Genomic DNA, 13096 nt, shown 5'->3' with positions numbered 1-13096 from the left:
GCAGCGGAGCAGAGGAGCCCTTCCGGGTTTGGAAGAAGGGGAGGAGGAGGAGGAGTCATTGGCCCCGCCCACTCCCCGCCCACTCGCCCCCCGCGTGACCTCACGGCCGCGCCCCCTGCAGCGCACGGCGCCTGCGCGCCGCCCCTCCTGCCCCCGTGTCAAAGGTCACGAGGGCGGAGAGGCGGAAGCGCTCGGCAATCCGAGGCGGCGGAGGGCTCCCGTTTCTCCCGTTTCCCTCCCGCCCGAGCTCGGACCCCGCAGGCCCGGGACCCTCCGCGGGGCGGCCCCTATGAGTGTGTCTCTGGTGGTCCTTCGCTTGGAGCTGGCCGAGTCTTCGCCCGTGCCGGGCGGCTTCTCTTACAGCGCTGCCGGTGAGGGCCTGGGGGCTTCCCTTAGGGAGGCTGCGAGGGTCTCTGGGTGTGTGGGGGGCGGGTGTCACGGCTAAAGGGGGGGCAGGAGAGCCGGGGGGGGCTGCCAGAGGAAGCGATAGGCCGGGAAAGACGAAATATTTCGGTCCTGCTGTGTCTAAATCGGTGTTTTTCAAGCTTAAGACGGGAGGACTCCAACTCCCAGAATCCCCCACCCGGCAGAATTCTGGGACTTGAAGTCCACCCACTTTAACGCTCCCCTGCTTGAAAGACCCCGATTTAGAGCAACGTCGGTCAGGCCTTCTTTATTCGATCTCTCTCTCTTTGTGGGTCTGTTTATAATACGTTTGGCAAGTCGATGGGCGAAGCGAGGCTCTCGGCCCTCTTGTGGGTCAGAGGGTGAAGGTGGACCCAGGGGAGGAAGAGGCAGGGAGGCGTCCAAACAGCCCGTGGCCTAAACGAGCTCCTTGCACGGGGCTGGTTCAGGTTTATCTGGTCTGGTTTGGCTGCGGCTGTGTTTGTGTTTGTGCGGAAACTCTGCAACAGCCGGGTGAATCATGCTTTTCAGCTACCGAGATGTCTGATGAGGTGATGCAGGAGACGTCGCTGGCCGCCGCTGCGGTGACCTTGGAGGGCAAGGCACCCGTGGAGAAGGCGACCATAATCCACCAACACATCGGCCGGCGGGAGATGACGGATGTGATCATCGAGACGATAAAGCCAGATCCAGGTACCTGTGACACGTCGTTTGGTGCCCCAAGTAGAAGGACAAGCAATACATTTCTCTAGGACGTAGAGAATGATTGGCACAAGTGGAGAAGCACTATTGGATTGGAATTATGTAAATTTCACGGTGCATATTTGTATATATGTCTGTCTGTGCATCCTTCCAACCTCCCTGGTTAATAAGCAGCTTTTGAAGGCCAGGCGAAACCTACCTTCTGAGGTCAGCTTGGCATTTAGCAAGAAATCCAAGGCTTTTTTCCCCACAAAAATGCAGAGAATGGCATCTGGGCAGGCAGGCTGTTAAACAGATTGACTTGCAAGCAACTTTATGCCAGCTTGTTTGCAAGGCACCATTTCAAGTGATTCTTGAAGTCTGCTTGTTAATTTTTTATGAGCGTATGAATCAATAGGACCAATGATTAGAAATTAGTACTTGACTCTGGATTGTTACTGGCAATCTTTAGTCTTCTGGTACAGCATTGTTGAGAAATATGAGCTGAGCAGCTTTTCTGGATTCAAAATCTTAATGGCCTATTTTTATACTGATAAAACATTTCTAAGAAATCTTCTGCCATTATTTTTCCCATTGTTTCAAAGCAGTCCCTTACCTTTTAATGAGAAAAGATCTTAAAATAGGTATGGATTGCAGTTTGGAAGTGTCAGGTTTCTAACTTATCTGTTTTTGGATTTTGAAAAAGATGAGGTGAAAGAGATGATGGACAAAGTTGGCGCAGCTGAGGCTTCCTCCACTGAGGGTCACAATAATCAGGATGGCCAAAGTGGAAGCAGTGGGACTACACCGGATTCTCCATCAAAGCAGCTCCCTGACCAGATTTCCTTTTTCAGTGGGAATCCATCGGTTGAAATAGCTCACGGCATTATGCACCTCTACAAGACAAAGTAAGAAAGCAGGACTCACATTAAATGCTTTAAGGCAGGAGAGTCTCCAAGCTTGGCAACTTTAAGACTTGTGGACTTCAGTTCCTAGAATTCCCCACTTGCATGGCCGGCTGGGGAATTGTAGGAGTTGAAGTTCACAAGCCTTAAAAGTTGTCAAGTTTGGAGAGCCCTGCTTTAAAGGATCTGGAAAGCTGCCATCACTATGAAATTCCTCTTCCTTTGAGAAGGAAAGGCTGTGGGCGAGGGGGAATTCTGGGAGGTGAAGTCCAGATGTCTTAAAGCAGTTAAGATTGGCGAACACTGCATTATAGAGTCGAAGCAAAAAGAATGGACTCGCTGACTAGTCTTAATTCTTCCCTTGTGCAGCAAAATGACCTCGTTAAAAGAAGAGGTGCGACGTAGCGCCATGCTGTGTATTCTCACTGTCCCTGCCACAATGACCAGCCACGACCTCATGAAGTTTGTGGCGTCTTTTTATGATGTCATCGAACACATGAAAATCATCCGAGATTCCACCCCAAACCAGTACATGGTCCTCATCAAATTCCGGACCCAGGTAAGAACAAAGAGCGACTTCAGCTTTGGGCTGAAGGCTCCTTCCGTGCCTCTCCTGTCTGGTTGTGATCCAGAAACACGTATGCTGCTCTTGCAACTAGAAAGTCCTGAATCTGAGAGAGGAAGGGGCTGTGTAAGCGAGTGCCGCTGGCCTGTTCTTATATTATTTATTTTTTGAGGAGGTGGGAGGAGAAGGGAAATAGACCTCTGATCATTTACAATTTGTGTCCCTCCAAACTGTTCCCCTGTGGCTTCTGTGCAGGCAGATGCAGACAGCTTCTACATGACTTGCAACGGTCGGCAGTTCAACTCCATAGAAGAGGACGTTTGTCAGCTCGTCTACGTGGAAAGGGCAGAGGTCTTCAAGTCAGAAGCCGTAAGCGGTCTCTTGTTCTCTGTTTCCTTTCTGGGAGGGGGAGATCTCTCCCCAGTTAGCCATCTTCTGGTGTAAGATGCCGCTGAAGCGAGGCCAGATGGGGGGGAGTCACAGGGGGGATAGTACGGTGATAAGGCCCTGCAGCGTTTTCTGATACTCCAGAGGAAATTCACTTAAGTCCTACGATACCTAGCAGATCAGCTTGCAGAGGTTTCCCATTGCTGTTCATTGCAACTGGAAGGTGGACTGGCTTAAGACAGGGTTTTCCAACCTGCTGACTGGGGAATTCTGGGAGTTGAAGTCCACACACCTTCAAGTGGCCAGGGTTGGGAGACACTGAGGCCAGATGTCTTCTCCTCCCACAGGGGGCCAGCCTGCCCGTCATGGACCTGACCGAGCTCCCCAAATGCACCGTTTGCTTGGAGAGGATGGATGAATCGGTCAACGGGATCCTGACCACGGTCTGCAACCACAGCTTCCACAGTCAGTGTCTGCAGCGGTGGGAGGACACCACGTAAGACCCTCACAAGGGCGGAAAGGTGGATCAGAGCAGGGGCAATGGAGATCCATAAGGTTAAAGCTGGGCGACCTAGTTTGGAGTCCTCAAGGCCTTCTCTTTTCTCCCTTCTCCAGGTGCCCCGTCTGCAGGTACTGCCAGACTCCGGAACCTGTAGAAGAAAACAAATGTTTTGAATGTGGAGTCCAAGAAGTGAGTGAGTCTGGATCCATGTCTGTTCATAAATCAGCAGTGTTGCTTCTTCGGAAATAGAATTTGGGTGTTTTCCCCCCCTGGATGTCAGTTGTATTGCTCTTTCTGTTATACAGAACCTGTGGATATGCCTCATCTGCGGGCACATTGGATGCGGGCGTTACGTGAGTCGGCATGCATACAAGCACTTTGAGGAGACACAACACACCTACGCCATGCAGCTGACCAATCACAGGGTCTGGGACTACGCCGGGGGTAAGCCCTGTTCCACAGACCACCGAGCCACACCCCAAAGTGGACCACCCCCTTTAGTTGGGGAGACCCCTGGTCCATCTACTTTGCTATAATCAGAGAGGGCTCCGTTTTTGAGAGCAAGACGTCCTTGGGTGGGGAGAAGTTGAGGGCCACCACTTCTTTATCTCAAAAGGAGCCAAGTTCTCAGCCAGGTGAATCTTCTCCCTTAACACACACCTGAAGGTGGCCATAGTTGGAGGTGACTCCTGAGCTGCTTTGATTCGGACCTTGATTCAGGATGACCAGTTGGTTGTTGTCTTTTCTCTAGACAATTACGTCCACCGTCTGGTGGCCAGCAAAACAGATGGCAAGCTGGTTCAGTACGAATGTGAGGGGGATGTGTGTCAAGAAGAGAAAATTGATGCCTTACAATTAGAAGTAAGTGTGCATCACTGCTCTTCCCAGACCGTTCGTTTGTGGAGATTTTCATGGCTAACTCAATGGATCCTCTGTGGAATGTTTTTCATAGTCTAGGGTTGTCTTTCTTGAATGTAACTTGGAGTGGAGGAGACTTCCGGGATGGGATTCCAGCTGTCCTCTAGAGCAGGTGTCTTCAACCTTGGCAACTTTTAAGACCTGTGGACTTCAACTCCCAGAGTTCCTCAGCTTCATGAAGCTTCGCTGGCTGAGGAATTCTGGGAGTTGAAGTCCACAAAGTGGCCAAGGTTGGAGAAATGTGCTCTAAAGAACATAAGGATGGCTTGTCCACTTTCTCTCTCTCTCTCTCTGAATGCAGTATTCCTACTTGCTAACCAGCCAGTTGGAGTCCCAGCGCATCTACTGGGAGAACAAGATCGTCCGAATAGAAAAGGATACGGCCGAAGAAGTAAGTTCCTTCTGAAAGCTTTGTTCTTGTAGACAGCAGGAACCAGACTGCAGGGTCAGATTGAGCTCCTTCCATTTAGGAATGCCTGGTTCGCTCTTGGGGCCGAAGTCCAGCCAAGAAGTCCCTTGAGAAGGGCTTGGGATCTCAGAGCCTGCAGGTAGCCATGCTGGACTAAAGAAGCCACTTCATGGGCTGGTTCCTTCTCTCTGCTCAGTCTACGTTTCCTCTTCCAAAGCAGAGTCCATCCTTTTCAAAGGGAGCTCCAGGAACATTCTTCTAAGGAATCACTAAACAAGATGTTCGTTTCCCAACCCAAAGTTGGGAAACCACTTCACCGTAGCAATTCCTACTCGCCCAGAAAAATTCCTGAGAAGAATGGTCCTGAATCGGATTCTGAGCCACGCAGAGAGCACCCAGCTGGAACTTAAAATGCCCATTTTTTAAAAATATCATTTACAGATCAACAACATGAAGGCCAAATTTAAAGAGACTATTGAGAAATGCGACTCGCTGGAACACAGACTGAACGATTTACTGAAGGAGCGGCAGTCGGTCGAAAGGAAGTGGGTAACTTTCAGAATTTAGAACTGGACGTTCCTAAAATTAGTGGTCTGGGTGCAAAATGCATCTCATTTGTGATTTTTGACTCCAATCTCCCCCCCCCCCCCGAGGACCAGCTGGTTTTCCTCTTGGTCCGGAATTAACGTCCTTAGGAGCGACATAGAGGTAGCCCTTGACATGCAGCTATGATGGGAGACCATCCATGATGGTCATAAAACAGTTACATGACCTGAAGTTGGTGGGGGGTTTTTTATTTTTATTTTTTGCAACAATCGTTAAGCAAATGCTGCAGTTGTTCAACAAACCAATCAGGGTTTTGCTGAAAACTGGAAGTGCTAGCTTTTGGCGAAACTGTCATAAAATGCAGTCGCTTGATGACAGAATCCTGCAAACAGCCGTAAATGAAGCCACGGTTAGACTTAGAATAACTTTATGGTCACACTGAATGTATATAATTGGCATACATTAAAATGAAATTTCATGGCAGTTGCCTTAGCGCTTCAGTTCCAGTCATAGGAATTTAGAGATTGAGGTGGGGGGAGGGGCAACTGTCAGAATTTCAAATTTGAGTCAGAATTCTCCTTTTTTTGTTGTAACTTCAAACAGTCGCAAGTCGAGGACTGCCAGTATTAAGCCCTAAAGGGGTGATGGCAAACCTTTTAGACACCGACTGCCCAAACTGCGTGGGTGCGCATGTTGTCAAGACAGGCAGAAATCCCTGCTCCTTTTATCCCGGTAAAGATGCTGCTGCCGCTGTTGCCTCAGTTCCCCCTTCTCCCCTTCCAGATGCAGCCAGCTAAGCACCAAGGTGTCCAAGCTGACCAACGAGCTGAAGGAAGAGCAGGAGATGAACAAATGCCTGCGGGCCAACCAGCTCCTGCTCCAGAACAAGCTGAAGGACGAGGAGAAGCTCCTGAAGGAGACCTGCGAACAGAAGGACCTCCAGATCACCGAGGTCCAGGAGCAGCTCCGCGACGTCATGTTCTACCTGGAGGCCCAGCAGAAGATCAACCACCTGCCCGCCGAGGCCCGGCAGGAGATCCAGGACGGGCAGATCAACATCCCCGTGGCCTCTTCGGCGGGTTCGTCCGCGGGAGGCAGTGGGAAGCCCTCCTCCCGCAAGGGGAGAAGCAAGAGGGGCAAGTGACAAGCGGGCGCAGAGGCAACGGAGGTGACCGCCATCGGGTGCAGGAAGGGTGTTGGGAGGGCAAAACGAGCGTTGTCTGTTTTGGCAAAAATAGGCTGGAAAATCTAGCCAGGGACGAGTATCTGGTTTCTGGATCCTTTGCACTAAACCCTGGGCCACCAATGGCCCTGAAGACGCCTTTTCCTCTGCTAGCTAGCTTGCCTTAGGCTCTCTGTAGTGAAACCCAAAGCGGCTGCCGGGCCTTCCTCCCCTCCCCTCCCCTCTCTCTCTGCTGCTTCCCTGGGGACGCCACCCGCCGTCTTTCAGCTCCAGAGGTTTCGACTGAGACCCACATTGAAAAGAAGAGCAGGAACCAAAACGCTGACCGAGCTTTAGGTTTTATTTCGGAAGGAGCAAGCAGGACTGCGGTCGTTTGACGTCCAACCTAGGCTGAAAGTTATACCTGAATGTAGGCTTCCCTCCCCAGGATGAGTGGGAGGGGGACAGTTAGTGGCCTTGGGAGGATGTGGGCTCAGCTCAGCCGGAAACCTGAAAAGGTGCTGGAGAATATCAGGGCTGAAGTCCTTTGATTGGGGCGACCAGGGAAATGTGCCTCTCTTTCTTTTTGTCCTTATGTGGTCCCTTTTCCTTCCTTCCTTCCTTCCTTCCTTCCTTCCTTCCTTCCTTCCTTCCTTCCTTCCTTCCTTCCTTCCTTCCTTCCTTCCTTCCCTGCCTCTCCTTTCTTCCCTTCTCTTTCCTTTCCTTGTCCCTTTCCTTCCTCTTTCCCTCTCCTTTCTTTGCAGCTAATTCTTTTCTCCCTCCACGGTTGATCCCTGGGCCATACATTTTGTGGGGTCTTGTCCCGTCCTGATTGCTGCCTTTGCCATTTAGGGAGATTTGTAGCGAAGTGTGTTTGTGCACGTTTGCCTTGGCTCCCATGGTGTAGCTTCCGCTCTGTCCGGGTGCGTGTCCATTGCAGAATTCCAGGCGTGGCATTCTGCTGCAGCGACGCTGCTGGGAAGCTACCCAGGTGAGTAAACTTCTCCTCCCCCACCCCCGAGTCTCTGTTCCAAACCCCCTTTTCTGAAAAGGAGGAAATAGGCGCTGGGGTGTCGATTCTGCCCACTTTCCTGCAGGCATTCCCCAAGGAAGGCTGCAGGGCCCTGAGAGCTAGCAAAGTCCTCGCACAGGCTGGGCGTTGGGTTGGTGGGTTGGTTGGTTTTTGGGCAAAACCCCCAGGTTCCCTGCTGCTGGCTTTGACTGGACCAGACTTTGGACATTCTTCGTAGCAGCCTTAGACGTAGCAGCAAGCATTAGATACCGAACCAGCTAAACAGCCGCTGAGTTTTAAAGCAAGCTTAGTTTGCACAGTAGCTCGCATGGCACACTGGTCCTTCAGCGCCAAGAGCCCGCCGTCGCACTTTTGGTGGCTGTGGTGTTTTGCTCCCTTAGCGTGTAAGAGAAGTAGTAAGTTATTGATCAGTCTGGAGGCACCCAAGTGACGTGGTGCCTCCACAAGAAATCTTGCTGAGTTTCTACAGCGAGGGCCTCCCGGGCACCTGGGCTTGGCGGCTGCAGTCCCTGGCAGGGATCAAGCCAGCTTCAGGAGGGTTTCGGAGGTTTGCCTTGGTCTATTAAATGCCTTCATCCCAGCAACTGCATACAGGGAAATCTAGGTCAAAGGCCTAGATCCTGGCTTCTTGTTTTCCTTTTATAAACCAGAGTCAAAATCCAGGGCTTGTTCTTGACTTAGGAACCTTGGTTTCTTTGGCAGCAACAAGCCGGGCTCCTGAGTTTTGGCCATAGAAAGCCAACGAAGATGCTTGCAACCAGGGACCCTGAGTCTGGGCAAACATACAGGGTCTTCACACCCCTAATTCTGAGCTAATCTGGCCTCAGCAGTTTTTCACCAACATCTGGAGGGGGGGGAGGTTCTACAATGAGGAGGAACTGTGTGTGTGTGTGTGTGTGTGTGTGTGTGTGTGTGACACTAGCATGCAGCTCACCGATCTTCCCACTCCCTGATTTCTGAGCCTCTGAGGCCATGTTTTTTCCTAAGATACAAGCACGGGACAAATGCATTTTAGAATTCAAACTGCACAGGAGGGATTTTTTTTCTTTTTCTTTTGCACTGCTGTGTTCTTTTTTTGCTTCCTCATCGATTTCCCTTGAAACGAGGAGGAAGTGAGCGTGTGGCCACACCGTCAGGCGTGGGGAAACGGATTCTGACAGAGAACAAGAAAGGAAGAGGCGACGAGTCCAGAATGAACAGGAGCTGGTTGCAAAGAAAAGAGTAACTACATCTTTATTAGCAGATTTGTCATTAGTCGACGATTGGAGCGTGTGTATGTGTGTGTGTGAACCTCTATTGCTGTTGCTTCGGCTGAGAGGCTCCTCTCCAAACGGATCAAGACGCAAGCAGTTTTTAAGAGGCGTTTTCGGTTCTGTTTGTAACTGGGAAACCCCACTTAACGTACCGAGGCAGAGCAATGAAAACAAAAAATCCTCCAATGGATCTCAACTGAGAAGAGCCGGTCTTATTCAGGGGTAGCATGTAGCTTGACTGGCGCTCAAAACACCCATCAGTGTCTACTTTAAAAACAAAAAATCTGGATTGTAACAGCAGCAACGAGAGCATATTAAACCGGATAAAAGTCCAACCTGTGATATTTTGTGCGTAACAGGCGTATTTGGTTGTAAGAATGCAGCAGTCACCAAGTTGTCTACTAGACAAAGTTAGGATTGGCCTAATTGCAGTTTATTGGCAGGGTGGTTGGGTCTGTGTAACAAGCTAGGCCAGGAATTGTAGTTTATATACGGCATTATAATCCGTTCTTTACTTTCCCGTCTCTCCTTAATGCGATTCCTTTCTAAGTCTTCCCTTCTGAAGAAAATGACACTTCTTTTTTAAGCAAAACGAGAGAGAGAGAAAAAGGTTTCCTGGTAAGAAAAAGCTCTCCTTGTAGACTTCCAGCTTAATTACGAACCCCAGGAAAGAGTCCAAAAAGAGATCAGGATTCAATTGTGTGCTCGTAGCTGCTCCCTTAACTTGTTGGATCCCTTCTCATTTGTAGGGTGGGGGTGGGGGGGGTGTCACTGAACCATTGGGAGATCTGCTTGCTGGGATCAGTTTAGTTCCTCTCATTAAGATCGGCCGATTTTTGCTGCCCTGTTTCCTTTGCTAACCCTACTGATAAAGTGACTTTTGTGAGGAAAGGGGGCTTGTATAGAAAACAATGGATGCCAAAGAGGCCATCGGACAAAGGACACATTGAAATCCAGCAGCCGTTCCAACCATGGCCCAGTCCTTTGTGGTGGTGGAGAGGAAGTGGCAGGGCCAGCTTTCCCTCTTGGGCACCCCGGGGGCTCTTCGCCAGTTGCCACGTAGGCACAGGGTGAAACGGTCCGTAAGCCGCTTCTGCCGGATCCTCCAATCCCATTCTGCTGTAGAAGGATCTGGAACAGCCTCCCTCATTTCCTCGATCCCTGGTTGCTGTTCTCCTTGGACCAGACTGAGAAGGCCAGTTTTTTAAGCCTTGCTCCGCAGAGGCCTCTTGCTGGGTTCAATGGGACCCATTCAAAATACATCATGGTTTTTAACACGGGGATCTCCAACCTCGGCAACTTTTTAAGACTTGTGGACTTCAACTCCCAGAATTCCAGCAAGAGTGGGGAATGCTGGGAGCTGAAGTCCAGAAGTCTTAAAAGTTGCCAAGGTTGGAGAAACCCCCGGTCTCAGGTTAGACCAAGAAAGACGCCAACGGGGTTGCCAAGTAGCCCTTTCAGTCTTCCAATGGCCTTAAGTGACGGATGACCCCTGGCTTTACAGGTGGGTTAAGCCCACTCTCCGTGGTGCCCCCTGCCCGATGAATCGGTTGTGTCCTTTGCTCCATTGGGCGACTAATGGGCGGTGCCCCCTCGCAACCCTCTTGTCCTATCAATCAATCAATCATTGATTTTTGTTTTCTCCCTTATGGCCCAGCTGAGACTTTTGTTTTCACCTGAAGCATCTCAGACCCTTGGAGCTTTAGCTTAAGTTTCCTTTCACACTGAAGTGGGTTGCAAAAAGAAAGGTTTTATCTCTGAACGGCAAGGGATAAATTATAATAATTTGTTTCATGCCAATCTCTTTGGCCTCTGGACTCGGTGATCTTTCCTTGTCCCAGTCCCCGAGTCCCTCCCAATGGTGATTTTGCAGCCCCCCCCTCCCCTTTGCTCCCTATTTTGCTGAGCAGCCAGTTTGGGAATGAATTCTGGAAAATCACAAGATTGCTCTTCTCTTTTTTTGTGCGTGTGTGTTGGTCACAACAAAGATGTCACCTCTCTGGGTATTTAAGCAATTCTTCCCTTCCTGCAGCTAGCTACCAACTAAACAGGAAGCAAACTCAGCTTTCTTATAACTAATTAAGCAAACATCTATTAATACACAGTAACCTTATTGTATACATTATTACATACGTAATTCACATATTGTGGTTTTTCGACTTGCAACATCCATTTCCCAGGGATCTTTGCAGATTCGAGAGGTAAGAGATCTCGGGGGGGGGGGGGTACATGTTTTTGGCACGGCAAAAACGAATTGTGCCTTCTAGCCCCCGTTTTCAGTTGCTTGCTCCGGATCCCCACCTGTGAAATCGGGGGGAATCTGCATCTCCGCTTCTATTGCTGCCACCAATCCGGTTTTATTAGAGTCTTAATTCATTGATAAATACGCCGCCCCCCCCAAGTATGAAACCCGCAGATCGAGAGGTCGGCCGAGTTCAGAGCCAGGGCTGGGTTGAACCCGCTCGACACGGAGCCCGAATGGAACCGCCCGAAAAGGGAAACCAGCCCGGCCGCTGATGGGTTTTCACGTGTCGAGTTTGCGGCTCGATCTGTCGTGTGAACGGTGGCATCCTTTCGCCAGCCGGAATTAAACCGGGCTCTTGTTTCTCCCACCCTTGAAACAAGACCCCCCCTCCCCCCGTCCCCACTCTCTCCTTTCTCCACCACCGGTCACACTGGAGCGGGCCCGACCTCGAGAAGAGAGACCAGCCGGAGAGCAAAGCAGCAGCGCTCGTTTTGCAACCGGGCGCCCGCCGCCCTTCGCGCCATTGCCCCGCGGGCGCCTTCCCGGCTCCTGGAAGGAGAAGGCAGCCGGGCAGGTCTTTTGTGTGTGGGGGGGGGCGCCTTTGCTTACAGACCTCCAAATTGGGGGGAGGGAGGGAGAGAAAAGGGGGGAGTCCTTCCAGAAACTGGGGGGGGGTTTCCTTGTAGAAAGGTGGGGGGGGCTTTCCGTCCAGAAAGGGGGATCATTGCAGAAACGGGCACGGGGGGGGGGGTCCCTGCAAAAAAAGAAAAAAGGAGGGGGGGGGTGCAGTGGAAGCGAGAGTATAGAGAGAGAGGGGCTCCACTCTGCACGTGCTCAGAGGCTGCTGGGGCGGGGGCGCGCGCGCGTGCCCGGGACAGCAGCAGCGGGAGGAGGAGGAGGAGGAGGGAAGCGGTTCCGGGGCTGGGCGGGCGCGAGCGAAGGAAGGAAGGAGGGAGGAAGAGCCGAGCGAGAGAGCCGGGCGGGCGGGCGGGCAAGGCAGCCTCCTCCTCCTCTTGCTCGTCCTCCGCTCCGCCCCGCGGCCGGATCCCTCCGCGGGCCTCCTCGCCATGGCGCTGAAGCCGTCCCCGCAGCCCTCGCCGCCCCCGGAGCCCCCGCCGGGCCCCGCCGCGACGCCCCCGCAGCCCTCGGCCTCTTCTGCCGCCTCGCCCTCCGCCGCCGCCGCCGCCGCTGCTCCTCCGTCGGGCGGGCGCAAGGCGGGCGGGCCTGGCCCGGGAGCGCGGCCCACGCTGGGCAGGTGGGTGCCGGGGAGGGGGCGGTGGGGGGGGGGGTCGCTGCGTCCCTCCGCTGCCCTTCAAGGCCGGCCGAGAGGAGAGGAGAGGAGAGGAGCCCGCCCGGGCAGAGGGCACCGCCAAGGCCTGCTCTGCCGCAGGGACCCCGGGACGGCCAGGGGGAGGGGAGGGGAGGGGAGGGGAGGGGGGGGCTCAACCCCCAGAGAATGGGGACCCCCCCCAAAGGGGAGGGCGACGGGGGGTGGGCTCCCTGGGTGGGCTGAGGGTCTCAATTTCCCCCCCCCACCACAAATAATGCCAGCCTGGCCCTGCGTGCCCCCCCCTCCTCCCTCCCTCCCTCCTGGGCATCCACCAAAGTGGGGAGGGGGCTGCGGTGGAGGAAGGCCGAGCCTGGGCCTTGGGAGGGGGAGGAGGGGGGGGCCGCCCGCCCTCTCTTATCGGCCTCTCCCTCCCTCCCCCCCCCATTGCAAGGCCGCGCAGGAGAATGGCTGGGTGGGGGGGGGGATTTCTTGTGGTTTTGCAACGCTGGAGAAAAATAACTGGATTTTTTTTTTTTCCCCCTCGCTTTGACCTCCGAAATTTCAGCCTTTTCAGCTAAGCTGCTGCTGCCCGGGAGGGGATTCCAGGCCCGGGGAGGGGGAGGGAGTGGGGGGTCTCTGCTTGCCTCCCTTGAGGGGCTTCTAAGGAAGAGAACAAAGTTGTGGCCGGATCAGTCGGTCAACGGGACCAGAGGTCAGCCTCTGCTCCTGGGGTGACACCGACCCAGATTGGATCTTGCAACCTTATCCCAAATATCTCAGTATTTGCCTTCCATTTGGGAGAAAAAGTTCCACCT

General features: G+C 52.8%; 1 protein-coding gene across 1 annotated transcript in view; it reads left to right on the top strand.

The window, feature by feature from the left end:
• Window positions 1-220: 220 nt before the first annotated feature.
• ATXN2 (ataxin 2) overlaps window positions 221-13096 on the top strand; it is a 47514-nt gene continuing 34638 nt past the window's right edge. Inside the window, 13 exon segments of the mRNA XM_070951116.1 lie at window positions 221-371; window positions 937-1098; window positions 1793-1994; window positions 2361-2550; window positions 2812-2925; window positions 3291-3439; window positions 3559-3634; window positions 3751-3889; window positions 4197-4306; window positions 4665-4754; window positions 5214-5317; window positions 6102-6351; window positions 6353-6486. Coding sequence (XP_070807217.1) covers window positions 290-371; window positions 937-1098; window positions 1793-1994; window positions 2361-2550; window positions 2812-2925; window positions 3291-3439; window positions 3559-3634; window positions 3751-3889; window positions 4197-4306; window positions 4665-4754; window positions 5214-5317; window positions 6102-6351; window positions 6353-6486 — 1802 coding nt within the window. The 5' untranslated portion in view covers window positions 221-289.

Source organism: Pituophis catenifer, unplaced genomic scaffold, assembly GCF_029215685.1.
Source record: "Pituophis catenifer annectens isolate HBS135680 unplaced genomic scaffold, rPitCat1.0.hap2 SCAF_10, whole genome shotgun sequence".
Classification (NCBI taxonomy): domain Eukaryota; kingdom Metazoa; phylum Chordata; class Lepidosauria; order Squamata; family Colubridae; genus Pituophis; species Pituophis catenifer.
This window is presented reverse-complemented; position numbering and strand designations above follow the sequence as displayed.